The sequence below is a fragment of the Calonectris borealis genome, chromosome 6, assembly GCF_964195595.1.
Source record: "Calonectris borealis chromosome 6, bCalBor7.hap1.2, whole genome shotgun sequence".
Classification (NCBI taxonomy): Eukaryota; Metazoa; Chordata; class Aves; order Procellariiformes; family Procellariidae; genus Calonectris; species Calonectris borealis.
This window is the reverse complement of record NC_134317.1, coordinates 3,162,019-3,189,125: the sequence shown is the minus strand read 5'-3', so window position 1 is coordinate 3,189,125 and position 27,107 is coordinate 3,162,019. Positions and strand designations below refer to the sequence as shown.

Here is a 27,107-nt window from a genome sequence, read left to right as displayed (position 1 = left end):
ATATCACAGTGCACAGTTAATGGAGATCTGGGGCTAATCTGGTAATTGTTATGCCAGCAGCTTGGAGCCTTTCACCATATTTCCAGCAATCTGATTTTCTCCTTTTTTTAACTGCGTATCTAAAATCTAATTGAGTTTTCATGTTCAGGTTTTGAAATAGTTACATTTAAATATTCTTTTCTTTTAAAATTAACTTTCTTGTTTTCACAAATTTGTATTTCCCTAGTAACCAATAAGTCAATAATGTATAGCAAAGCTGTCAACTAGAACTAAACACTTACAAATAATTATTACCTACTTATTTTCTGCATCTATTTATTAGATACCTTAAGAACATTCTGTATCAGATATTCCTGAAATGCATATAATCTTCGTTATAAAACCGTTACAAAAATATATTTAATAATTTTAGATTTTTGGAAGCTTGAAACATGAGAATTGAAAGAAGTAGTTTGTTATTTGTTTATTCACGTGCTTGGATCTCCTTTTGAAGTAATTTTAACTTTGGTCTGAAACTTTAAAATATTTATAGCTAAATCATTTCATAATAATCAGCGCGTTGCTATTAAAGTTTTAAGTTTATGTTAATTTTGACTTCCTTATCGCTTTTTCTGACAAATGTGAATGTCTGCAGCGGTCATTTTCTAATAAATCTGTGTATTATGTTAGCGAGAGCGATACCACTGTGACAAAGTAGATTTTTCTATTTTAATATCCTCTTCTGTTGTGGCAGTTGGTCTTGGAAGGTCTGAATTCTCTCTCTTGTAGGCGCAGATTGCTTTTTTTCTTCCACATTTTGCAGTCATCTTTTTTTCTTGATGTGAAGTCATGGTAACTTTCCCTGATAGACTCTTTTAGAGCTTGAGAGTTTCTTATAGAGCTAACAGAATCTCAATTGGGTGTATAAAAGTTTCAGTGTTATAACCATGAAAGATACCTGAAACCACAAAGAATTAAGATCTACTCACGCTTATTCCAAAATACTAAATTCTGGAAAAGCATTACATCAACAAAATCAAAATACTTTAAGAATTGTGGCTTTCTTATAGCAAGATAGGTTTTGGAGGAGACAGAAATTCGTATTCAAAGAAAGCCCCCCAAAAGTGACCTTCCCAGTTGCAGAACTGATGATGTATCATCACTGCATGATGAAGAAACAAGAAAGAGAACTGTGGAAAAGCTGTTCAGAAAAAGAGTTCAAGTATAATTTCTCTTTATATTATAGGAAGCTTAGTCCTTTTAAAATCCTCACCTAGGAACCTCACTATGTAATACTTTTACTTGCTTTCTTGTTTCAGAAAAGAAAAAAATAACCAGTTTGTATAAGATTGGTTTAGGTTTATGTCTGCAGATTGAAACAAGACCATTGAAAAGTAAATGTATGAATGGCTTTTGGCCATTAAAAAAAAAAAAAAAAAAAGAGAAAACGTCCAAGTCCAGGTTTGCTTTTCCTAGATTTGTAGGTTGCTGAAGATGGACATCATGTATTTTACAAGTTCCTCATTTCCTTATACGAGTTCCCCTAAAGTGACCAAGTGGATATAATAACGTTTCTTCACTACTTATTAACATGTAGGTTAGTAATATTCTATTTCATAATATTCCCTAAGAAAGGTTTTGATAATGGTGACATGATTCTTATCTACAGAATAACTTGGTTGGTTTAAATTGCATACCAAATATTAGTCTTAATTTTTAAAAAATCTGAGCGCTTACATTATTTTGACAGTAAAGTAGGCCTATCTCACATGCACACAGTTTTGACGTATTTCCCTGGTAAAGAAAAAAATCAATGTGGTGGAAGGCCTGAAATAGCATTATGACTCTCTTGTATTCTTGTAGGGACTCTATCAGGTGACCACTGTATTTATTAAATTCTTATTGAGTAGACAGAGCTGAGGTTTAAAAGGAAAATCCTTTTGTTTCCTGCCATCTTTTTTGATTGTCATGTAGCTCAGTTTCGCTTTTTGTCTAAACCTTTTTAGAGATGCTATGTGTATGCATAGGTGCACATGTGTACCCAAAGGATATACTTTCTCCATTCTTTCATTGGAAGTGAACACCTCAGTTGCTCCCAACTCTGGGAGTTACACAGATGTGTTACAAGGCAGTCATACTCTGAGAAAGGTTCAGGTTTGGGTACTATACGTACACTAAATAAAGGATGCTAAAAGAATCACACTCCTTCCCAGTTCAGCCGTTGCCTTGGACAACCTAATGAGACAGCTAAATCTCCTAAACTGAGGATACATTGCAGCTCAAATCTCTACTTTTTACCTGCACTATGAGCATTGGTAGGAAGGATATCGGATGTAAGGTTACAACTTCTGATTAGTTAACGGCATGCAGGCCCAAAGTGCTCCAAGAGGAGAGATTCATATTATGTGCTCTTAATGATTAGCTAGAATCCATGAGCATAAATCAGTCTTTCTCCGTGAGAATCTTTTCCTTATTGTTTTATTAGTGTAGATTCCTAAACAGTAGGTCTGAAGTGACTGCTTTGATCTGGCAGCAGAGGAAACCAAATAATATAGGATTCTGTCCATCCACATGCAGGTAAGCAAGGCTGGCCGAGCTGGGGCGTGGCCAGTGGGCGACTGGTAAAGATGGCTGGCTGTGGTTGTAGGGGTAGGTACAGCAGCCTGGACTTTTGGATTTTTTTGCTATTTATGAGTGAATTCATCCAAATAGGATTATTTTATAGAGTGGTTAAATTGGGGTCTTCCGATCCTAAAAAGTTCTACAGCATCAAAAGTTCTAGAAACTAGGAATACGTAAGCCTTGTTATAGTATGTAATTAAACTGTCCTTTATACAGTTCAAAATAATTTAATACCAAAGGCACTTGGACTAGTACAAACTGATTCGACAATGAGGGCAATTTAAAATGTATTATTTTAATTAAGTCATTCAGGGCAGGTCAATTTTCTGGTTGTTGCAATGTATTCTTAATACTCTGTATTTACGAGTAAGATGAAGATGTCTTTCTCAAACCAAAGGCCAGAGTATATCATGTATACAGCTTTAGTATAGTGCTGGATACCAATACAATGAGATAATATTGAAAGAAGAAAGGTTTCCTTTATACTTTAGGCACATTTGTTTGTTGAATCACTTGCCTAAAAATAGGGTTTCATAAAGTATTCAATACCAATCTAATTAGTCGAGAATGCTTCTTTTCAAAATGGAAAAGCATTCCCAAAAAGTGATGCAACATTTGTATCTAATTAGATGATACAGGAGAATCCTAACTAATTGCTTTGATAGACTTAAACAAATTAATAATGTGCAAGCGATAACTAAATGAAAACTCATTTTAACTCTGCGTGGTTTGAAAATAATGCTTTTTTAAGAAGCTAAAATTTCCTATTAATTCTGAAACACCAGACCGTGATTTGAGGGCATTTCTATTTCTGAATATATTTTGTAGGTTTTTCTGTGATAGAAAGGAAAGCCTGGGAGGTGAGATTGCAGTTTGTATTTATAAGCAGTGTTTTGTGTACGTTCTAAGTGTTTGCAAAACTTTATACCCCAAATCTGGTCATTTCATAATTAAGCACTGGGTTTTGTGCATCAGAGGCAGTCATTGATCATAGACCTCTAAGTAGCCTTTCTCTGTGATAGATGGAATTGTTAGGCACACTTAAAAGTTCATGTAAGAAAAAAGTAATGGAGCATCTTTGCAATATTAGACTGGCAAAATTTGTCTTAACTGGCTTTATGTTCACTTATTAATAAAAGAAATGTTATATTGGCATTCGTATCATGTGATAGATCTGAATCCAGACTATTAGTATCTAAGTTTCTTTTTACTTTGTACCAAGTTTTCTATTTCACCACTTGACTAAAAAAATTGTTAAAGTAAACATTAACAGCTGAGTGTGCAAAGAGGCTTCTTAAAATGCAACATTTCAAAAAGTGAGACAGTTGCATTAAAAATTGAAAACATACTTTCAGCATATGAAAATTAAGAAGAAATTTTCCGACGGGGGAGGGGTTTGAGGGGGCTAAAGGGGGGAAACAATTCAGTGTAGTTTTGCATAGTTCTCCAATGAAATATTTTTAAGCATATTGTAATGAAACTGGACTGCAAAACAAATCTAAACGGCATGTCTTGGCGCACAGAAAAAAGAAGTAATTGATTTAGATGTGGAAAGTTGTGTTACTCGTGGTGAGATAACATGAGTTGTCTGGAGTTGTTATGAGATTACAGAGAAGAGGTATTTATTACATGGGTTGATGAAAATCAGGTCTTTGGATAGAATCCAGTGTCCAAAATACTTTGGATTTGGTCCAAAATCCAAATACTTTCTAACCCAATCCAAAGTACTTCAGTTAGAATACTTTAATGGAGAAGGGGAAAATGGTACATCAAAAGGACGATTTTTCTGCCATCGAGTTGGAAGATTCTGGACTGGTAAGAAATGTAAAGCTTTGAGTAGTCAAATGGATGCTCTGTATGTCAGAGCATTCACAGTCAGGCTGGTCCCTATTGGGATTCAAATGTCTTTTTTCCATCACAGAACAGTTTGCCAAAACTAATAGTGCGGTGCCACTGTCCCCTCCGGTTGCCCCGTTAAACTTGCAGTTTCTCGTCCAGGCTGCCTTTTTTGTATAAAATGTATTATAAAACCAGCCTATGCCAGCGGTAGGGTGAAAAAGAGCCAGACCCAGCTTGGTTTAAGTGACTCTCGTCCTCTTTTTCTCTGCTGTCTTCCTTAGCAGAGAAAGGAATGGAATTCCTTCCATTTTCTTTGTTTGGCTAATAACCAGTTGTTGGGAAAATGCAAAGGGTGTCCATTGTTGAACCAGATTTGAAAAGTTTAATTCTTCTGGGAGAGACCTGTGCTACGCTTATCTCTTCTATGGTGTTAACGCAGTTAAATAAAATAACACGTCAACTCTGCACATGCCGTTTAGTGAAGGATTTCTTTACCAAAGCATTGACGGCAACCTCTTACTTTTGCCATTCATGCCCAATAGAAATGTGCAATGGTTACAATATGTACTGGGTGTTTTATTACCTGCAGTTTGTGGAAATCTGCACAGAACTGTGCTGGAGTTTAGTGAAAAAATCTCACTTCCGTGAGCGTTTTCCTATAAACACATAAAACATGGCTAGTTACACGCTGATTAGCCATGTACTTCTACGTGACTGGTTATACACTGATTACCTGTGTACTGAGAAGCTTCCAGGGAGCCTTAGCCCTCTTTTCTGTAATTCATTGCACACAGGCACGTCGGTGTGTCCTCACAGACCCCAACTTGTGTGTGAGCACAGTAAATTACAAGATAAAAGGTCAAACTTTGATGATGTGAATAGCATTGTTCACTGTTTTCTGCTTAGGGTGAGTGTGGTGGTTGAAGTATTTTTGTACCTGGGGAAGAATGGAAAATGGATCATCATTTTTATTTTTTACGACACTCAAATCCTTGTGTTAGTTTACAGTTCTTTAGCCTCTAGTACTTGTCAAGAAAAAGTCATACAAACAATAAACTTTGACTGAAGGTATATGATTGAAGCAGCCATTATATTCCAATTCACCATACTGAGTAAAAATATTTAAATATTTTCCACAGACGAAGTAGTTAAGTGAATTCTTTTGCCTCTTTTAGTACTATTTCAAGCTATGTGCAGTACAGAAAAATGATTTATCTGATTAGATGATGATAAGTATTACGGTGGTGATGAAATGGGATGTTAGCTGAGGCAGAGCATTGCAGAACCAGTAGAAATATAAGGTTACTTCAAAGTGTCTCTTGCTGCTTGTGCAAAAAAGAAATTGATGGCTATTATTTTCTCGTAATGGATCCAGTGCAATTGCCCTAAATAGCAACATGAGCCACAGCAAGACTGGGCTAAGAGGTGAGCAACCTTCTCTGCACTATGTGTTTCCAGTATTTTAAACATGTATTTTCTGATTCTGATTTTACTGTATTACAGAAAGTTAATTCTCATGAAAAACAATAGGAGAATTATTTACCTATTTTAGCCTTACGTGGGACCTGTAATAAAAACGCCAATGCAGCATTCAGCAATAGTGCTGAAACCTGAAGGTAAATTCTGCTTTGGTTTGATGAAACATCATCTGCTACCTTCTTAATCAGGATAAAACCAGTCAAACACCAAAACTTTTAAACTGAAAACCTGAGGGAGTTTTGAACTGTTGCCAGGTGCTCTCCAAATCCTATTTCTATGTACCAGATTTAGAGATTAAAGGATAGATTGTTTTCATATGAGAGATGGCAAGGTGTTTGATGTGGCATTGACTCTGACCTTCGCTAGCTGTTACTCGGTCACCTCTCCACTGTCAGTGAGCAGAATCTCATCAGTCTCCTCATCCCTTCCCCAATTTTGGCCAGCCAAGGATTACATCCTGTTGGAGTACTCCAGAGTATAGGAAAGTTGAAACAGATCCCTGGAAAACAGTGCCAGGCTTTCTAGAAGGCTGCGTCCTGCAGAAAAATCGCACCCTTTGTTCTTTAGACGACTTAGTCAAGAGGGTATGTCCAGCTGGCTCCCTTCTAGTCCACATCCTTCTTGTAAATACCGTGGCTATGTTTTTTTTTCTTTATGTAGCATTTTGAACTTTACATTTATAAGTAGCATGTCTAAAGAGAATGTACTGCATAAGTGTACTTAAGGGAATATTTTTGCCTCTGTAGTCTTCCTTTAGTGGTCTTGAAGGAAGGAGCTGTTGTTACTGTTAAATACAGATGTGACATGTTGGTACTGTTGTTGCAGAAATGTTGTAGGATTCTAATCTTTATGTTCCATTTCTATCTCAATAAACCTTTTCTTATTAAAATCAGTCAGGTCTATAGTAACATTTACTATGTTTTAAAATGTTAGCATAACATTAGTATTAGGAATAAGGCAGAATTGACATGCAATTCCAATGCATCGTTACTACAATAGTTGTCAGTGCCATCTTACATCTGAGTTCTAGGATTGTTGTTTTTTTCTGACATACTTACTATTTCAATTGCATATTCCATGTTTGTCTCACCTTAATAAAACGTCCAGTCGCAAGAGTTAAGTCACCTGGTCAACTTAAAATACTATTTTGGGGCAATAACACAGTTATTCTGAACTTCTTTCATGAAGATCTGCTCATACAGTATAATCATATGGGGGGAAATTATTACTTACGATATTCAATTTTTTTCATAGGTATTCTGAGATCGGTGCATTGATGCTGGCTTTTCCCTTTTTATTATACAATTTTCTTGAAAGAAATGATTATTTTAATTTAGTCTCAATGCAGGGTTTATCCATTTTTATGGATATTATCAACCCTAGAAGCAGCTTCCTTCACATTAAATCCATTCAGTTTTATAAACAATTTTTAAAGGGCATTAATTGAGATATTCATCTGAATAATGATAATTCTGAATAGAAGCATATGTGAAACTACTCAGTTAAAGAATACATCCCTTAATTCACCCAAACTGTATATTAACTATTTAATAACAGTTACACTCTCTTAGCTTTTAAGACGTAGGTCCGTTGCATCCACATGTAAATAGAATATGCTAGCAGGATTACATTTACCCTAAGCCTTATTTTGATGGTTCCATTGACATTTAAAATTTTGATTCTAAGCTCTTTAAATGGATGCAGCTGTATACATCTTCGCGAGTTACTGAACTGGGCTGAAAGACTTTAGAAAATGGCTCATGTGTTTTCTATATCTGTATTTTTCAGGCTGTTTTATTGGAGCCAGGGAGTCAAAGAACCTCAAGAAGACAACTTGGATAATGAACGGAAGATAAAAAGAAAACAAAAAGAATGTGGCATATAAAGGGTATAATACCTGGAGGTATTAGATCTGACTCATATTTATAAAAATGAGACGAGCTTTCACAAAACACAAGTTATCTTAGACAGTCATCAAGCTTGGAGCCATGCTGTTGAACTAGAAATTCTCCTTTTCCCCATTCTCCTTTCTGACAGGTAACAAAGGATTGGTGAATTATGATATTCCCAAGTTGGAAGCACTAATTTTTATCTATATAGTTCATCCTTATGAATATATAAGGAGTTAAACATTGCATATTTAATGCGGATTATAATGGGAAACTGACTCATTAACAAAAATGGCCACTTTTAAGGACTTGGTTTCAAACTGAGCTGGAGCCTCCCAATGCACTTTGTACAATTTGGGGAAAAGTGTACTGAATGGCCTTCTTTGGGAGGCCATGATGACATGTAGTAAAAGGATATCATCTTACTGTTGATATCTTTGAAGACTCATAAACAGAAACAGAAAAATGAATGGTGGAAAGGAGTGTGACGGAGGGGACACGGATGGAGGGCCACCAGCAGTGCAAGTTCCCGTTGGTTGGCAGCGACGGGTGGACCAAAGTGGAGTGCTCTATATCAGGTAAGGTTATCTGAGGTGGTTACTGGTTTTGTTTTCGTTGTAGCTTTGCCAGAACGTGTGATAAATTAGTGCCTCAGCTAATCTTTTGTACTCAAAAACTTCAAGGGCTTGTTCTTTTGGAAGTGCAAGATCATTTTTTCCGCTGATATTAGTGAAGTCCACTTACGTCAGCTGTGCCATTTGCATGCCCTTAACGTACTCTCAAATCTAATATTGCTTGGTCTTGAAAATTTGATAACCTTACTATACATTTTACTTCAGGCATGAATAGTTCTTTATTACTTATTATTGTCATATGGATTTTAAAGCTGAGCAGTAGCAGATTTAACCTTACTTAATATCTTTATTATTCAAACCTTTTACAATGAAACTAACCAGAGGTTTAGTTATATGCCACACCTGAGATGATGAGAAATCTCTGCTGTCTTTTGCCTACTCCCAGATGCGTAGGCATTGCTTTTTCCTTGCGCCAGCACGGGCTTTTTGTAAGAGCCTTTGCTGGCCGAGTTCAAAGCAGTGCTCAGGCATGCAAACAGCTCATGGGAGGGAGGTAAAGTAGAGTGGGACTTTATTCTTCTGTCAGCCACAAGTCTTCAGCTCAGTTCATGCAGTGCCATACAACTTTATCCTGACATTCTGTAGCTTTTCTTCCCTAGGTCTTTTCTGGGCTTATGTTCCAGATCTCCATTATACTTTTGTGGTTTACTTACTCGCTTTTGAAAGGAAATTTAAGTGGTGTAACTACTTAGTAACTGCAGAAAACATCAGTTATATGCCCTGTGAAGGTTCTGTGTTCATTATCACTGACATTCTCCAGCAAGATTTACTTCTATGGATTCCTCACATTTCTCATGTAGAAAAAACAGGAATACAAGCCTAAATCCAAAGTTTTAGGTATTTTATTTGTTTATTTTGTTAGTTTATTAGATTTTTTGGCTTCACCCTGGAACAGTCACAAAGAAACATCTTGAAGTTACTGTTAAATGAATGTGTTCAGACAAACAGACTACAAATTAGATGTTATTGGAAAAAAGATCAAAGTTAGCTTTAACAAAATATGGGTGCATCAGGTTTACATCACAGAAGTCTAAACGATTATCAGTCTGTTATTTGCTTAATCTTATTCCACTGCTCTGTGATTAAAATAACCACTTCTTCACAACATTTTATGTATTACCAATACAAAATTCTTTAATGAGTCAAAGCATACTCCAATTTTACACTAAACTACCATAAAAGATCAAATGCATTCCAGGATTTCTTGTTTGTATTCTCAATTAGCAGAATCAAACAAAACCCATGTCAGTGATACGCATGTCAAAGATAAATCGCCTTCCCCTTGTATTTCTCATTATTGCTATAATTTACTGAGCCTCTGCCTTAGTTAAAAATCAATGAGAAAGAAAAAGTTGTGGATTGGGTTTTTTCCCCTATCATCTCTATATCCAGGCATCAGAACATATAATGCTTTGGTATTTTTATATACCTGATGATGTTACCTGCTTTGGAACTTCATTTTGTATGGCTGTAAGAAGCAGGCCACGAAGCTTGTGCTACTTCTTCAAGCATGTATCTTTCATGTTTATTAACTAGTAAATGTTGGTATAATTCTGACAGTCATTTGCTTTTCTATCTTCTTTTTATATATGTTCTCTTTGTTCAGGAGGACTTTCTTAATATTTCTGTTCTGAATTGCCTTATGCAAAACACTGTTTTTATTCTGGCTGACCCTATTAATCAAGTTTACCAGTTGCCTTTTTCAGCTTGGGGAGGCTTGTATTATTTCTGCCCTCTTCCCAAGTTTTGCCCATGTATTTTTTTTCTCTTTAATCCAATGGTTAATTTCCTGGTTGCCTTCTGCAAGCCGTTCTGATTAAGGAAAGGTGCTTAGTATGGTCCAGAGCTCTTACATGCTTACTTGGTGAAAGGCACAGAGTACGTAGGACACGTTGGTTGGAAAGGATGGAAGTCAAATAATCCAACCTCCTGCTTGGCGTGGAGTGTTCGCAGCACTCCATCAGGTCAGCCCTTGGTTTCGCCAGCTGCATCTCCAAGGATTGAGTTTCCACAACCTCTCTGGGTAACCTGCTTGAGTGCTGCACTGCCCTTCTGAAAGAACAACCACCCTGAAAATATGCACAGCATTTATTGAGAGAATGAAAGGTCAAACAATATTGACTCAAAAGTTATCCAAGGGAAAATTAGTGTATATATTAAGATCTGACATGATTTAACTAGAATAGATAATCCCAGCTGAATAAGGACTCATTCTATTTGTGCTTCCTTATAAAGCATGCACACTTTTCTATCAACTGTCAACAGTTGCTCTGGATTAAATCCATTAATTAACTAGTTTTTATTACCTGGTAAAAGCACTGAGTTGAGTCTTCGTGCTTTTCTTAGTAAAACAGTGCTGCTGCCTTAAAGTAGGATCTAAATCTCTTCTTCAGCTTACTGTTCATACGTAGTCGTCAGCGGAATAAACTGAGAAAAGCTCTTTAATAACAGGAACAGATCCTAATATATTTTCTAATTTGCTCTTTCTTGTTTCTTTGGGAGGCCTAAAACTTCTGGATGACCTCAGTGCTGAAAAAAACCTGGTAGTTTCTTACAAAGGAAGCTGTGGATTATCCTTTGCAGTATAGAAGTGTGAGGAAATCTGTGCACACAAAAGATACTTTGCAATTACATAGGTCTGCCCAGGAACAACGCAGAAACAGAAAAATTGGGCCTTTTTAAAATTTTGTTGTTTCTTGTGGACAAATAACCATGCATATATGTGCAGCAGGGATGCTGAATCCCACATGCCACAGATTCATCGGACTGATCTGTGCATGAGTATCTGTGCGTGAGTAGCCAGACCGTCCTTTACACCCACTGATTGTCGGTGCAGTACGTATGTGCCTTACAGGTCTGTTGTTTCCAGGCTCCAGTATCTCCTTGTGCCTGAACTGGATATGTGTGCCCAGATTTCCCAGACAAACTGCATGCCAAGGAAGGTTATTTAAAATTGCTTTATTCTAGAAATAGGAGAAAAAAAAAAAAAACAACTCTGATGGTATAGCTTTATCCTCGCTGCTCAGTAGGCCTTTTTTACCAATGCAAATAAAATGGCATCCTGGCTCCCGAGCATATTCCCAGGGATGCCATTTAACACGAGCTTTTTAAGCATCACAGAAAGTGTCCGCAGAGATTTTGCTAGTAGATGGGATAGTGTAGAGCAAATGGCAATCTGAGTTTCTCCCATGGGAAGCGTCTTCAAGCGTGGACCTCGCCTGGGGTGAGCAGTCGCTGCTGTGTGCGTAGTCAGGGCAGGTTGGGAAAGTCCAAAGCGACCGGCCAGTGCTGGAGATGCGGAGCCGAAGCAGAGAACAAGTGATGCTCACTGAGTTAAAATGTGATAATGGTAGCATCGTGGTTTAACCAGTCTATAGCTGAAATTTAAATAAATAAATAAATAAAAATAAAGAGTCGTTTCCACCTGCTCCCCAAGTGTTTAAATTTAAGACAGGGAAGGTTTGGCTTTCTGACGTATCTATCGCTTCATAGCTGTACCAGTATTTTTAGATTGCTCTTTTATCTTGCTTACTCTCAGAACTGTCACTGTTACACATACTCGACTTGGGCAGGTCTCTCTAAAATAACTATTTCAGGGCAAGTCTGGCAAATAAATTACTTATTTTAACTGTCAGCATAACTTTAAATGCCACTTGCAGGTGTTGCTTTTTCTATGACTTAGTTCTTGTGCAGAATTAGGTATTTATACACTGAGTTTTAAGTACGAAAGTTTGTCATAGTTTGGAATTTTGACTCTTGGCTGTTTTCATGATCCAAACTATTCCACTTAAGTTGTTTTTGTTAAAATAAGGGCTATTTACAGCTGCCATTAAGAACCAGTGTTTTAGCCAGTCCTCATAAATTACTGTATTCTTTCCCTGATAAACAGTTTGGATGGCTAAGTAATAAAGAGCAATCTAGAAGTTAGAGGCTTGTGACATGAGAACCTTTTTCATCTTATGAATTAGTGATTTTGCCGTAACAGAATTTCCAATGTCCTATTTTTGGATATGGAGATAATGATTTTCTGGTGGGAGTTAGAGAAATCCGAGTGCAGTGTATCAGAAACTCACTGGACTGGCTTCTCGGTGTAATATTTCTCACTTCCAGTGAGAGGGTTGAAATTTTAGCTGAATGAAACCAAATTGTTTATGCAACTAAGAGACCCAGCCGCAGCAGTTCTGTTACTGTTCCCCCTTTTCTGTATGGGTTTTCTCATACTTCTTGAAACACACTTTTGTGTTTTTTCTTTTTAAATTATGTCCCGGTCCTAAAAAGTACAGATGACTGTTGTGCCTGCATGGGACTGCAGTGATGTGATGGAGGGGCAGGAGGTCCATGGGGACTGCACTCTGCCTGTGTTACACTTCATAGGAGAGACGAGGGAGAAAAATAATCTTAGTGTTTTTAGGCAGTAGCTAAGGCTTTCAAGCAGGACTGTAATACGAATAGTAAATATCAATAATTTCAGTTACTTTCTTTTCTCTGCACTTGCTGTGTTTGTTTTTCTATAGTAAAATCTTCCTTTAAATTTTTTTTTGTTTTTTGCTATTTTTGATAAGTATCATCTCAGTTCTTGACTAAAAGCAAGAGCTACCATGAAACAAAATACGAAATCTTAGCTGTGTTATTTTAAACACTCTCTATGTGAGCTGTTAGAATGGTAGATAGAAGTCATGACCTATCGAATAGCTTGTATTCATCATTTCTGTTCCTTTACAGTCCCAGTGGGTCTTTATTATCCTGCTTGGAGCAGGTGAAGACTTACTTGCTGACTGATGGAACATGCAAGTGTGGCCTAGAATGTCCTCTTGTTCTTCCCAAGGTAAAGAAAAGCATCGTTTTAGATCTCTGTGCTATAACCTTTTTCAGTTATGTCAGCTGATGCTGTGACTTAATCTCTGTTCAGATCATATATATAAAATGAGATAAGTGGTATACACCCAAAGATTTACCATAAAATACAAAATGAATCTCCCTTCTGCCTTCTCTCCTCATGGAAAAGATCTGACATGTTTTTTACATGGAGTTTTAACATTTTCCTATTAAATTGGAAACGTACCATCGACAGCGTCATGTTAACACGTGAGAATCAGAAAGAGACACTGACTTACATGATTGCTTCAGTATCAGCTTCACAATTTTATCTTCTATACACAGATTGTAAATTTTTTTTCTTAATCGCAGAGCAATCTCAAACACACATGGTCCTTTTTCTTTTTTTTTCTCCCTACCTTTTATACTGAGGGATGTTAAACTTCTCTGCTAGATGACAACTTCCATGGCTGTTTACTTATTATAAATATATTCGCTATTTATAATATCGAAACGTACTGTAAAGGTTATCTCTTGGGCAATGTAGGAGCAGTCAGATAGCTCTAAGGCACAGAGGCAAATTTAATTTTACGTAAAATTTCCGGTTTAGGTGTATTTGGTGAGTTTGCTGCCTATAATCATTATTTTAAATGTTGGAATTTTTACTCTCAGGTCTTTAATTTTGATCCTGGAGCTGCTGTGAAGCAGAGAACTGCTGAAGATGTTAAAGCGGACGAAGATGTCACCAAACTATGCATACACAAAAGGAAAATTATTGCTGTGGCTACACTTCATAAAAGCATGGAAGCACCACATCCTTCACTAGTTCTAACTAGTCCTGGTGGTGGAACAAGTGAGTAAAATCATGCAGAATCGTTTAATTACCTAATCTTAAATATATATCATTACTATACAAAAACACCCCCAAAAGTCGTATATATCTATGAGTACAATAGTAAACAGATTCAAAGGAAAAATGGAGGTAGGAATTAGAGAGATGTCGGTAGATAGAAAATGAGTCTAAAAAAGCAGGTCATCCCAGACTAAGAGCATGATTTTCTTGGAAAAGATATCAGATTGTTCTAGACGAAGAAAATACATTAGCTCTCATCTTTTGGAACTGTAGTAATATGTCTGATATTCTGTCACATGGGAAATTAGAGAAGCAGAATAAAGTGATTATAAAGGGATTAGAATGTGGCTAAGGACTTGGCTAAATGGGAAATGGTATTGCAAGGCAGAATATACAGCAAGAGAAGATGTTCCCTGTAATTTCTCAAGGATTATTTTTGGGGACCAACCTGGATTAGCATTTTAATTATCCATATTAACAAAAAATGAGGTAATTTGTTGATGAATGAAGTTGACAGGTATTATCAAAACAAGAGAAGATCAAAACATGTTGAAAAACTAGGGGATCATTGAGACCTGGAGTGAAAGAAAAGGTGTAGCCACAAATCCTGTTAATTGTAAGGTTATTCACCTGGGGACTAGTGAAAAAAGCTATTAGCTGTAAATTATTGAGAAAGAAGCCCTAGATATAGTAGCTGATCAAAGATGCCTGTGAGCAGTACCAGATGGCAGTACGGTGCAGATCAATGTGACTCTAGGAGAAGTACAAATGCCGTTGTACGCTTACTGCCTTCCTGCGCCCCTGCTCTCGCTAGCGGCACTCAAGCTGAAATAGAGCAGAGGATCTTCTCGTAGCGAACTGCAAAGCCTGTTTTATGAAAGTCATCTAAAAGTGTTTAGCTTGTTCAATCTGGCAAAATGGTGGCTGAAAGGAGATACGATTGCTGTCAATAAAGGCATTAGGAGAATCGACACCAGAAAATAAAGCTACTTAAGCTAAAGGGCAAAGTTAGCACTGAAAGAAACAGCTACAAAAACAGAGTTGCATAGAAACTGAAACTGAAAATTAGGTACTTTCTAAGGATTACAAGAAAAAGTTCTGAAGTAGTCTTACAAATCCAAATGGTTAGGACAAAGGAGTGAAGGTTACTTTTAAGACAGCGCTTGGTAAGTTTATGGTTATATACTCTGATGCATGCAACTTCTGGGAAATGGCCCTTGCTAATCTGCGAGATCTTTTGCACCCCTATGTTGCTGTAATAATAGCTGGCTAATTGCTAACCGCTCTATAGCTTGACTTCAAAGTGGACAATTTTAAGAGTATAAAAACAAATAATAAAGTTCAGATACATAGACAATGCTAAGATACCAGTGCTGCTCATAATACTGATGTGCTCTTGCATTTCAAATTACTATTTATGATTTTAAAGCTTTGTTTAAATTGGTTTTTGCAATGTATTTTTTTTTAAACGAACAGTGCAATTTCCCAAATTACTATGCATTTTCCTTATTAACTTTTTGTATTCTTTATTAGTAGTACTTAAATTACATTTCTGTTTTCAAAAAATTAGCAAAACGAAGGAGGTAAAATCAGCTAAATGTTAAAGACACAAGTCACATTTGTGTGGTCTTACCTTCTCTGTTGATCAGAATTTTGTGCGCTAAGCAAAGAAGAAAATTTCCCAATAAATTGCCTTTTCATTTACGCACACTTACATTTGACCATTTGCTTAGGTCCAGCATTCAAGGTGAGGGTTCTCATACATATTTCATTTTGCAGTTGAGTCTTGAGATTCATCCCCTAAATGAGACTTTGGTTGTATTTTGGGAAAGATAATATGTTTGTTTCTGTCATGATGTAGCTGGTTGAGCAAATAGGATGAAGGCAGGATTGTCAGTGCCATCTGTCTCCTATGGCCAGGCTGAAGGAAAGAACGGAATTGGGTTCTTGTGAGTAGAGGAATTTAAAGGCACCTCTGAATTCATTTGAACGTGAAATCTTTAGCTCATTACTCAAGTTTAAGTTTGCATATTCAGAGGCTGCATGCCAAGAATGCATTCATTTTCCTTTACTGAGCTCGCACTGCAAGCTGAATTACAAATTCCCAGAGCAGCAAAACTGGCAGAAAGTCCGCCAGACTTGGAGCTGCTTGGGATGCTATTTGTAAAGTAAAACATTAAAAAAAAAATTTTTTTAAATAAAACTGATATTAGTGGGCAGAAAAGGAAAGTAGTCTTGTGTTTGTAGGAAAGTCTAGTCTCAAAACTGGGATTTACAGGAAGTTTTTCCATTGTAGAGGGGTTCACACATCTGCATATGCAAATATCTCCAGGGCCTTTATCCTGAAACCAAGATATAAGGTGGAGCCCCTTAAATTTAGCATCTTCACCCCACACAAAGCTTGTTGCAGAAGCTGCAGGAAAAGCCTTAATTCAGTAAAGTAATACAGGACATGATATAATGTATGTCCTCACCTTTTTAGGAAAACAGTTCCCAGGAACAGATTAACTCAGAGGACTGGAACTCGGTGCCTGTGGTGCCAGCGAGTGATGCGAAGCAGCCAGAGAAGCTGCATCCTGCCTTGCACAGCCACGGTCCCTTAAGTCTCTGCAATTAAGTGCTTGGCTGAATAGAAATCTGGGCCGTAGTCGTATGGCGTGGCTCCCCATTCATCCTCATCAGGGACAGCATTTGGGGCAGGACCCTTTTCTCTGTAGGGTGCGGAGAAATTAGTCTAAACCCTTGTTGGGCTTTGTTCCTCCTGTACTCAATAGATGGTGCCAGAGGCTCCTTTTCCCTGCGACAGTGATAGCCTGCTCCTCCAGCCAGCTCTCCTAGCAATAGCCAAATTGGTGATGCTGGAGATTCAGGAGTAGGACACTGGAGATGACGGTTAGAGGGAAAAGACAAAAGGGGGAGAAAAAAACCTTTCAGTATTGATGTTTCAGAAGGACCGTGCTAAAACATGTTCATGTAGGTAGCAAGTGTGTTTGAAACCTAAGAAACACAAGACTTAAAGTTGTCCATATTTATGCAGTCTTTATATGGGATATGGAGTTAAGGTCTATACAATTGCACTATGTAGTAGAATAGCATGCACCATTGCAGCAACTGCTTGGTGATTCAGGTATTATTTCTGTTGAGGCCAAAGTTTAGCCAAAAGGCTTTCTAGCTTTTATGAATATTTTCACACACAGTAGATTTGCACTGAAATGTGTGATACTGGATTTCAAAACAGTAACTCTTGTGTTTTTAATATCAGGTGCAACTCCAGTAGTTCCTACTCGAGCAGCAACTCCAAGATCGATGAGGAATAAATCACATGAAGGAATTACAAATTCTGTGATGCCAGAATGTAAGACTCCTTTCAAGTTGATGATAGGGGCATCTAATGCCATGGGTAGGCTTTATGTGCAAGAAATGGCTGGAAGCCAGCAACAAGAACTTCATTCTGTCTATCCTAGGCAGAGATTGGGTAGTAATGAACTTGGACAGAAGTCTCCGTATCGTGGCAGTCATGGTGGGATGCCCAGTCCAGCTTCATCAGGATCACAGATATACGGAGATGGCTCAATCTCTCCTAGGACTGACCCACTTGGAAGCCCTGATGTTTTCACAAGGAACAATCCCAATTTTCATGGAGCACCCAACTCTAGTCCTATTCACATGAACAGGACACCTCTGTCTCCACCATCAGTAATGCTACATGGTTCTCCCATACAGTCATCCTGTGCAATGGCTGGAAGGACTAATATACCTCTTTCCCCAACCTTGACCACAAAAAGCCCAGTAATGAAAAAACCCATGTGTAATTTTTCAACTGGTATGGAAATACCACGAGCAATGTTTCACCATAAACCGCCCCAAGGTCCACCCCCACCTCCTCCACCGCCTTCTTGTGCTCTTCAGAAAAAGCCATTAACATCAGAAAAGGATCCACTTGGCATACTTGACCCTATTCCTAGCAAACCAGTTAATCAGAATCCTGTTATCATTAACCCAACTACTTTCCATTCAAATGTCCACTCTCAGGTACCCGTGATGAATGTAAGCATGCCTCCTGCTGTCGTCCCTTTGCCAAGTAATCTTCCTTTGCCAACTGTAAAACCTGGTCACATGAACCATGGAAGTCATGTTCAAAGAGTTCAGCATTCTGCTTCAACCTCCCTCTCTCCTTCACCAGTGACATCCCCAGTTCATATGATGGGATCCGGGATTGGAAGGATTGAGGCTTCTCCCCAAAGATCACGTTCTTCTTCCACGTCATCAGATCATGGAAATTTCCTGCTGCCTCCAGTAGGACCACAGTCATCCTGTAGTGGTATTAAAGTTCCTCCCAGGTCCCCAAGGTCAACAATAGGGTCACCGAGACCATCTATGCCATCTAGCCCTTCCACCAAGCATGATGGACTTAATCAATACAAGGACATCCCTAACCCATTAATTGCTGGAATGAGTAATGTATTAAATCCTCCAAACAATGCAGTCTTTTCTACTGCATCGGCTGGAAGTGGTTCCTTGAAGAGTCAGCCTGGTTTGCTGGGAATGCCTTTAAATCAGATCTTGAACCAGCACAATGCTGCCTCTTTTCCAGCAAGTAGTTTACTCTCAGCAGCAGCCAAAGCACAGCTAGCAAATCAAAATAAACTTGCTGGTAACAACAATAACAGCAGTAGCAATTCTGGACCTGTTGCCAGCGGTGGCAACAATGAAGGACATAGCACTTTAAATACCATGTTCCCTCCTGCTGCCAATGTGCTTCTACCAACGACTGAAGGGCAAAGTGGCCGAGCAGCACTGAGAGATAAATTGATGTCTCAGCAAAAAGATCCTCTGAGAAAAAGAAAGCAGCCGACCACCACGGTGTTGAGTTTGCTGAGACAGTCTCAGTTGGACAGTTCTGGAGTTTCCAAAGCTGGATCTGATTTGATAAGAAAGCAAAGTCAGAGCTCCTTTCCCATCAGTTCTATGTCCCAGCTACTTCAGTCCATGAGTTGTCAAAGCTCTCACATGAGCAGCAATAGTACCACCAGTTGTGGGAGCTCAAATACTGCTTTACCTTGCTCTGGTAACCAGATGCATTTTGCAGACACCAGTATGAACTCTGGCAGTCTCCAGAACTCGCTGGCACAGAGTTTACCCCTGCGAGGGGACGGTGTGCACTGCCAGAACACAAACACTAACTTTGTCCACGGTACTAGCCCGGGCACAACCAACCATCTTGCAGGTTTAATAAATCAAATGCAGGCTAGCGGGAACTGTGGGATGCTCAGTCAGTCAGGAATGGCTTTAGGAAATTCATTACATCCGAACCCACCTCAGTCGAGAATCCAGGCATCCTCCACTCCAGTGATACCAAACAGCATTGTTAGCAGCTGTAATCAAACAAGTCCTGAAGCAGGTACGTTCCCTTCTAAAAGGATACCCCTATGTTTGACTGCTTGGAAATATATGATGACTATTTTTAAATGGGTTCCTTTTACGTATCTACTTTTTAAATTTGAGTATACCAATATGAAAAGTCTGCCTATTTCATGCTGATATCCAGAAGCTCAAAAATAAAACAAATGAGAAAAAAACAGTGGTAGACTAAAATATATCTCTTTTCCTGAACAAAATCATCTTGGCCTCCTTCCTGTGACAATTCTTGCTTTTATTAACTTCCACACGCTCTGCATAAATAAAATCCATGCACTTTTGTACATACCCAGAACTCAGCTTTTGTCACTTGCCCGAATAAATTGGGGTTTTTTTTTTTTGCAGCATGCCCTGCTACTTCAAGCCTAGAATGCAATGGCTAACCTGGCAGTGTACGTCCAGGCTATACATGTGTTCTTTACTGCTTGCATTAAAGAGATGGTGTTATCAGAGATTGGAGCAGATACTAGAAGTACTAAAGTTTACAAAATAACCCTTTTCAGGGACAGCACGGGGGAGTGCCAAGTCTGTGTTTGCCTTTATCATGATAATTTTACTGAGCTGGTAATTAAATGGTTGAATAAACTGTATATTCAGTTGGAAGAGTGTAGAGAGATTTCCTGGTTTATTCATCAGTGAAGACTTGGAGAGGAAACAGGTATGCTGCTGTTACTACCTCCGTGCTGTTAAAGATAAAAGGGAGACAGCTCAAAAATTTATATTTCATTTAACTACTACTGGTGGAACAAAGCATGCATTTTTGAAAGATGGTACTATGTTAATTTCTTAAGCAGAAAAGAAACCTTCCATTTGATATTTCAGTCTTTCAGCTTGGTTAACATTCAAAGTGTGTGTTTGATACAATCATAGCTAAACTACATCAGGTCAAACGAAAGTGACTGTAAGTGTGCAAGTGGTCTCTCTCATTAACCCAAGAAAGAACCTGATATGTATTCCTGAGCTTCCTTCAAGAGAGCTGTTTATTCTTTGAAATACAGAACAGAATTATATAAAAACTGAATTATATAAAAATAATTTTCTAATATTATGCTGGTCACAGTTCCTGATGACTTTTAAAGGTTTCTCTCCATTCCTGCGGAAAAAAGGGATTTTTTTTCCTTAGCTGTATTGGTGGTTTGTGTCACAAGCAAGCAGCTATTAATCCTTGCATGGCTGTTTTGCCTTGTCATGCTGACAAAGAGGAGTATTTCCTGATATAGTCTATCTCTTCTGAGACTTTGTACTCTCTTCTGAACAGAACAAAGGTCCAGTTTTGCCTTAGGAGCTTGCTTCCTTGTCCCACTGAGCATACTACAACATCCCTTTAGCAGGAACTGTTTGGGTTTCTGCCTCTGTTGGGTTCAGTGGGGACCAGTGGTATGTATGGGTCCTTCTGAACTGTCACTGTCCACACAGCTGAAGAAAGCTGTGAAGTTATTGCAGCATTGGACTACGTTAACTTGCCCTCCAGAGAACAGAAAAGACTGAGTGTTATGTGAGATAAGAGCCTGGGCACCAGCGGTTGCCGTCAAGAAGCTGAGCAGTAGTAGTTCACCCCGTGTGGGGTAAGGGTTGAAAAGGCTCAAGATTCCTGCACAAAATTCAGACTGGAACTGATTAACAGAACTTTCATGACATAAAAGTTATCAATAAAATGTTACTTAATGACTATTAAAGTGGGCTTCTAAGAACGAGAATCCAAATTCATCCCTGTGCGGGATCTTCTTGTTCCTGCTCCATTGCTTTGGCCCAGCCATGCCTTTGGTATGGTGGTACCTGGGACCACTCGGGAAGGCTGCCTTCGGGTTGATGGCACGGCCTGTCATCATTCCTGTGTTAGTTAATCAGAGCCTTTGCTTGTATCGCCAAGCTTTGTCTTCAGGCAAGCTGAATTTCTTCCCGAGAAGACAAATGCAACAGAACAAATCTGTGCATGTGTCAAAGCCCCATGAAGAGAGGTTTCAACACAAACAGCCAATTGAGTTCTCATCAATATGGGAATAGAAATATGTGTATAACCCCACCTGGGAGCTTCTGTTCTGCTCTGGTATTTCTACAGAGTGGTATTTCTAATACCCTGGAGATAACGGACAGAATTATAGCAATATAATTATAGGGCCTTAAACTGACACTTTTTTCCTTATCTAAATGATAAATGGTAGTTCTGTGTAGGCAAAGACTAGAAAGATTTGAATATGTTCTGTTCCTCATTAGTGAAGGGGTTTGTTTCTTTAGTTTTGATGCTTGCAGAATACACACAACCTGCATTTAGTTATTTTATTAAATATCCATGATGGCTAGAAGCCTAGAGACCTGTTTTCTTCTTTAAAATGAAATTTCAGATTCTGTTATCTTTGTGGTATTCCCAGGGGCAAGGCCTTAAAACGGCGCATAAACCTTCACCCAGCCTCCTGCCTGACTCATCACAGCAGCATGGGGCTCAGGCGTAAGATTTAAATCTAATCCAGATAGGGACATTTTGTTGTACTTGCAGGAGAATGGAAGCGTTCTTTCCGTGAAACAGGTGTGAAATGTTGAGTATTTTGCATTAATAATAACCTTTAAAAACAAAAGTTAGTTACCAGTCTGCATTCAGTTGTGTGGACAAAACAGATAAGAGGTGTATTGTGAATTACTCTGTACAGAGGCATAGCGGGTTGGTGGTTCTGGTGGATGGAGCTGAGCAGTGTCAGATACGCTGTGTGAACCGCGCTTTCGAGTTTAGCTGAGTAAGATGTCTTCAGCAAACTCTTATGTTCGTATTTCAGTTTGTGGCTTTTTTTTTTTCCTTTTTTTTTTTTTTTTTTAAGTATTTTAATTGCTAAATCTGTTTTCTGTTTCTGTGCCAGCATTCAGAATAGCTACTAATCAGAAAATAGTTCCTGAGAGAAAAAATACTGAGAATCACCACAATTAGATAGCTGGTTATTGCCTAAGCTTTTAATTATACTTTAACCACATGGACCAAGTTGTATTATTCTAGCTTTTGTTTTCTTCTTCCACAGATAATATCTTTAGTTTCCAGGTAATTTTCAGTATGAGTGTGATGGAATTAAAAATGAATAAATACAAAAATAAAAATTTCTATTTATGCAGTAGAAAGCTTTTGCAGTTTTCCAAGTTTGAGCCCTTGAAAACCAGTTATGCTCAATTAATTTTTATTAACAATTTCAGTCTCTCAGTTCTATAGTATTTGGGTCACAAACACTGTTTAATAAGAGCTGTCTTACGGAAAGAGCTAGCAGCAGATCTGTATAGATTATTTAGGGCTATTCCTTTGAAAAGAGTCCATTTTCTGCCAGGAGACTGGGTTCTAGACTCATTTATTCTAATGAGTGGTGTTAATATTTCTGTTAACCTTTGATGCTGTGTTCCTCATTAATCAAGCCCTCAGAATTCTGATACAAACTGAAGGTAGAATCCAGTTGGCCAATTTGGTAGCTTTAAGATTTATTCATTAAGCCACTTTGCCTCTCTTTGGATTTGTCGGTTCTTTTTGTAAAATGGGACTGTGTCACGGTGTGACTTATTTTCTTGTAGAGTCTGGTTCATTTATTTTTTCTTGCTGTTAGAATGTGCCATTAGCCCAGAAGTTCACAGTGTAGAAAATCTGTGTGTGAGTGTTGAACATTCAACATGCAAATCCTGCTAAGAATGCAACATGCATAAATGATGGGATAGATGAAAACAAGTGAAAAATATTTGGGAGTAAAAGCTATATGCAGCTGATAAGGGAAATCAAGGGAACTAATATAATAACCCTAGTGAATAGAAATAAAGATGATAAGTTGTCTCAAATATCAGAACATGAGAAATATGAGAAACTCTAGGTCTAGAAGCTTAGTAGTGGCAAATAAAGGGCAGATTTGGCAAACAAAGGCTATATCCCTTCCATAGACTCAGAACAGTAATTTTTACTGGTGGAATTTACAGAATAGAAAATAGTAAAATGTAATTAAATAGGGAGGCGTGCACAGGACCAATACCGATCAGTGAGGAGCTTCTATCCCACTCAAACAGTGTTTATTTTAATACAGTAAGTACAGTGTGATATAATTGAGAATGGAACATTGCCTTGGAAAACAGTGACTCAAAGAAGGTTTTTAGGAGGCTTTGATTTAATAGACATAATGCAAACTGTCAGATCAGTGATGTTGAGAAAAAAAAACAACAAAAAAACCCAACCAAACAAAAAAACACCTCCAGAAAACCCACAAAAAGAGAAGCTGGGTGGGTCTTTGGGAACATAAAAATGGGAATATGGTGGTGCTCCTGGCTCTGTGTATACTTGAGAAGACCAGAGGTAGGATGTGGCATTCTGGCTAGTGGTCACTCCTCGTGAAAGGTACAGAAATACTAGAGATATCCAAGGAGGGCCACAAAATTGATATGGGCGGTTGTCGATCAGACCTCGGGACGTACACCCTAGAGGCAATGTCTGTACTCGTGTCTTACAGAAGATCCTGAAGTCAGGCTCACCTCCCACTGTGAGCTTGTCAGCAGACCAGATGCCAGGGAGTTGAGCTGGATGCGAAGGATTCCAGCACTTGGGAATGCCTTGGAATCTGCTTTTTCAAAGAAGTAGCCAAGGAATAGTGTCTCTTCCTATAAGTATATATACTTGGGCAGTATCTGAAAAGGTGGAGGGCTGAATTATTTTTACCTTGTTGACAGACACTTGATGACAGCTTCCAGTGCCTGAAAGCTGGGAAATTCAGCATCAAAGAAACAAGTGGTTTCCTTTTTGTGAGAATACTGAACATTGAAGTACTCTAGCAGAGCACGTGTTGAGTATATGAACAGAAAGAGTCTTAAAGAAATTTCACAACCCAAGTGTGCATAGGATCGTTCTGAATGATGATGGTGGTCGCTTCTGACCTTAGCATCTGCTCAGCTCCGTTCCCCTCGTGCTGCCCTCCCGTACTGGTGGCACAGAGAACTGCACTGCTCTCACGCTGACTGCTCAGAATACTTATATCTCTGTGTTAACCGTTATAATATAACCTCATTAGCAGGATTTAAGCCCGATATAACCTAAAGGACTTATGAAAGATCTTTTTCTGCCAAACTGACAGTTGGCTAGAGCTAGTCAAAGTGGAGCGATCAGGGATTGCCTTCCCTTTGCAGAATCAGAAATGATCTTGTTGATAATTACAGCTCAGAGAAAAACTTCCTTGAAATCAGACCGGCCTTTGTTTTTTTCTTCTTCAGCAGCATGAGGTATGATCTTTGGGACATGTCCCGCTTCTCTGCCATTTGTAAAGTTTTGTTTTCTCTTGCTTTTTGCCTGTAGCACAAAGCTATGTCTCCTGAGGAATGAATTGCTTTAGTCTAACTAAAGGATTTGTCCTTAATCTAGGTGAAAAATACTGATCTGTGCTATGAACAGTATTGCTTCAGATTTTAATTTCTGTGAACATGGGGCTTTTTTTGGTAGTTTGGGGTAGGTATGCTCCCATATCTTCTGGGAGAGCTGTGGATGTAAATGCTTTAGATGGAAAGGAATGATGCTGCAGTCGCGTCCGTATTTTGATGATGTGAGGAACCCAAAGCATAAAGCGTTACATGAATAAAAGGTTAAATGTACTATTGGAGGTAGTGGTAGTTATCAAGATCATGTAGGCTCTTGCTTCTCTGAAAAGGGTCTTGTCTATGCATCAAAGAAGATGGGGTATTTTACAATATATCACATTAAACGTATACAAAGTGGCATATTCTAGTATGTAAGTCTCTGGATTTGCTCCCCAAAATTGCTTTTATATATCATGGAATTACAGAATCAGTAGAACTTTTTGACTTTACATTCAGAAGAGTACTGGCTGGCATCCTTTATGGGGCTTGGTATGTCTGAGAAAAGTTTCTTACTAAACTGAAATAACCCCTAGACAGGATGCCAACCAGCTGCTCTTCTAATTATAAAGCCAATTGAAATGTTCTATTGATTTGGGTTTCGGTGTTTATATAAATGTACAGAGGGACTTTTCTCTGGTGAGGGGTGTTGAGGTGCAATTATAAGGAATCGCTGTTATTTAAAATCTGGCGCTACTTTTCAACATTCTACCCTATTTTCCTTTGTTATTATTTTGGAGAGACAAAAGTGATTATTTTCCTATTCAAATGAGAACTGTAAAGAATGGGGAAAATGGTCTACGTGAAGAATAAGATTTCCAAGTATGAGGCGTGTACGGTAGGTCAAGTCTGTTCCCTACCTTGCCACTGAAATAAATGTTCTCATTTATTTGCTCTTTTTAAATCTTGATAGAAGATTTATGCACAAACCCACTCTCATTCTCTGAACAAGAAGGAATTATTGACTTAGTAGGCATCAGCAATCATACTAGGTAAAACTTAATTGTTAACATGATAGACTTTTATACAGTCGGTATAAACATACTTGCTACCATGAGGTTTACAATAGAGGAAAAGTTGGGAAGTGGAATAGATTTTCGTTTTCAAATTACCTCTATTTACAAATGTTTATTGTTAGCAAGTGCTAGCAAATTGGAAAAACTTAGGAATCAGCTCAATCTCTACTTAATTAACTTGGTTGTTTAGTACAGGGAGCTGAAATGAATAAGCCTCTAATTTTAGTAGAAGTGGAAAAAAGAAATATAGGAATAATTTATTTATAGCTATATCAGACGTGTTATGCTGTTGAGTTTTGGTGAGTGAAGATCAGAAATTAACTGAGTGCTGGCTTGTCAAGTGTTATGGTGGGATCACGCACCACTTTTCCGGCATCCTGGGCACGTGCTCCAGGTGCAAGGCTCTTCCGTGAAAGGTGTGCAGTTACGTAGACCTCAACGTTGCCACTACATCCTTCATCCTTGTCTTTGAACTTGATATGGTCGATGAATATTAGCTATACTCTGACCTCAGCTGCTGTTTGGGGCCCTTCAGGCACTGCCGTACCCAGTTTGTGAAACGCAGTGGCATTACCTCTGAGATAAATACCAAGATTAAAAGTTCAGCTCTGCTGAGCTCTGCTTACCGAGCACATCTCTTGCTTAGACACACAGCTTGGGTTTTTCTTGTGTTGTTTTGTTTCTTATAATTTGAATTTGCTGGTAACTGACAGTCTTTTAGTTAACCAGACTCTTACCTGGTTAGTGTTTTAACTGCCAAACATTTTTCTAGGAATTTATATTAATAAAAGTTAGAGGATTTGTAAAAAAATAATAATAAAATAATGCAGAAAGATGAGTCTTATTTTATTAAAGATATGATTGTGAAGAAAAACTGAATTAATTATATGAGATTTCCCATACATATTTAGCTCTCCCCATCTTCTGAAAATATTCTTAAGCAGAACCAGTAGGCAACACCAAAACTTGCTAGAGGGTGGAGTGGGGACTATTGAAAGAAGTAATGCTTTTTATTGAATTTTTAGTTTCCCAAATTTGCAATAAAATGTTTTACCTCATCTGCAATGCCTCTCCCACAACTGTGAATGGGGAATGATACAGGATGAGATCAGACTAAGTGCCAACACTGAGTAAATACTGAAAGACTATTCCTTCATTTGTATGCTCGTGTCTTGACAGTTTTCTACTAGAAGACTGTTCTGCTTTCTGGTAA

General features: G+C 38.2%; 1 protein-coding gene across 13 annotated transcripts in view; it reads left to right on the top strand.

Moving 5' to 3' along the window:
* The window catches only part of MBD5 (methyl-CpG binding domain protein 5), a 152,327-nt gene that overhangs the window by 89,821 nt on the left and 35,399 nt on the right, over positions 1 to 27,107 (top strand). For 10 of the 13 annotated variants that reach the window (XR_012674035.1, XR_012674034.1, XR_012674033.1 and 7 more), the window contains 5 exons: positions 7,708 to 7,822; positions 7,957 to 8,386; positions 13,166 to 13,268; positions 13,931 to 14,111; positions 17,374 to 19,512. Coding sequence is in view for 9 of the 13 variants with exons in the window: in XM_075152688.1 (XP_075008789.1) it covers positions 8,274 to 8,386; positions 13,166 to 13,268; positions 13,931 to 14,111; positions 17,374 to 19,512 (2,536 nt within the window). In the remaining 4 variants the exon portion in view is untranslated. Of the gene's footprint in view, positions 1 to 7,707; positions 8,387 to 13,165; positions 13,269 to 13,930; positions 14,112 to 17,373; positions 19,513 to 27,107 lie in introns of all 13 variants that reach the window. The other 3 variants (XM_075152686.1, XM_075152685.1, XM_075152683.1) reach the window with 3 other exon arrangements.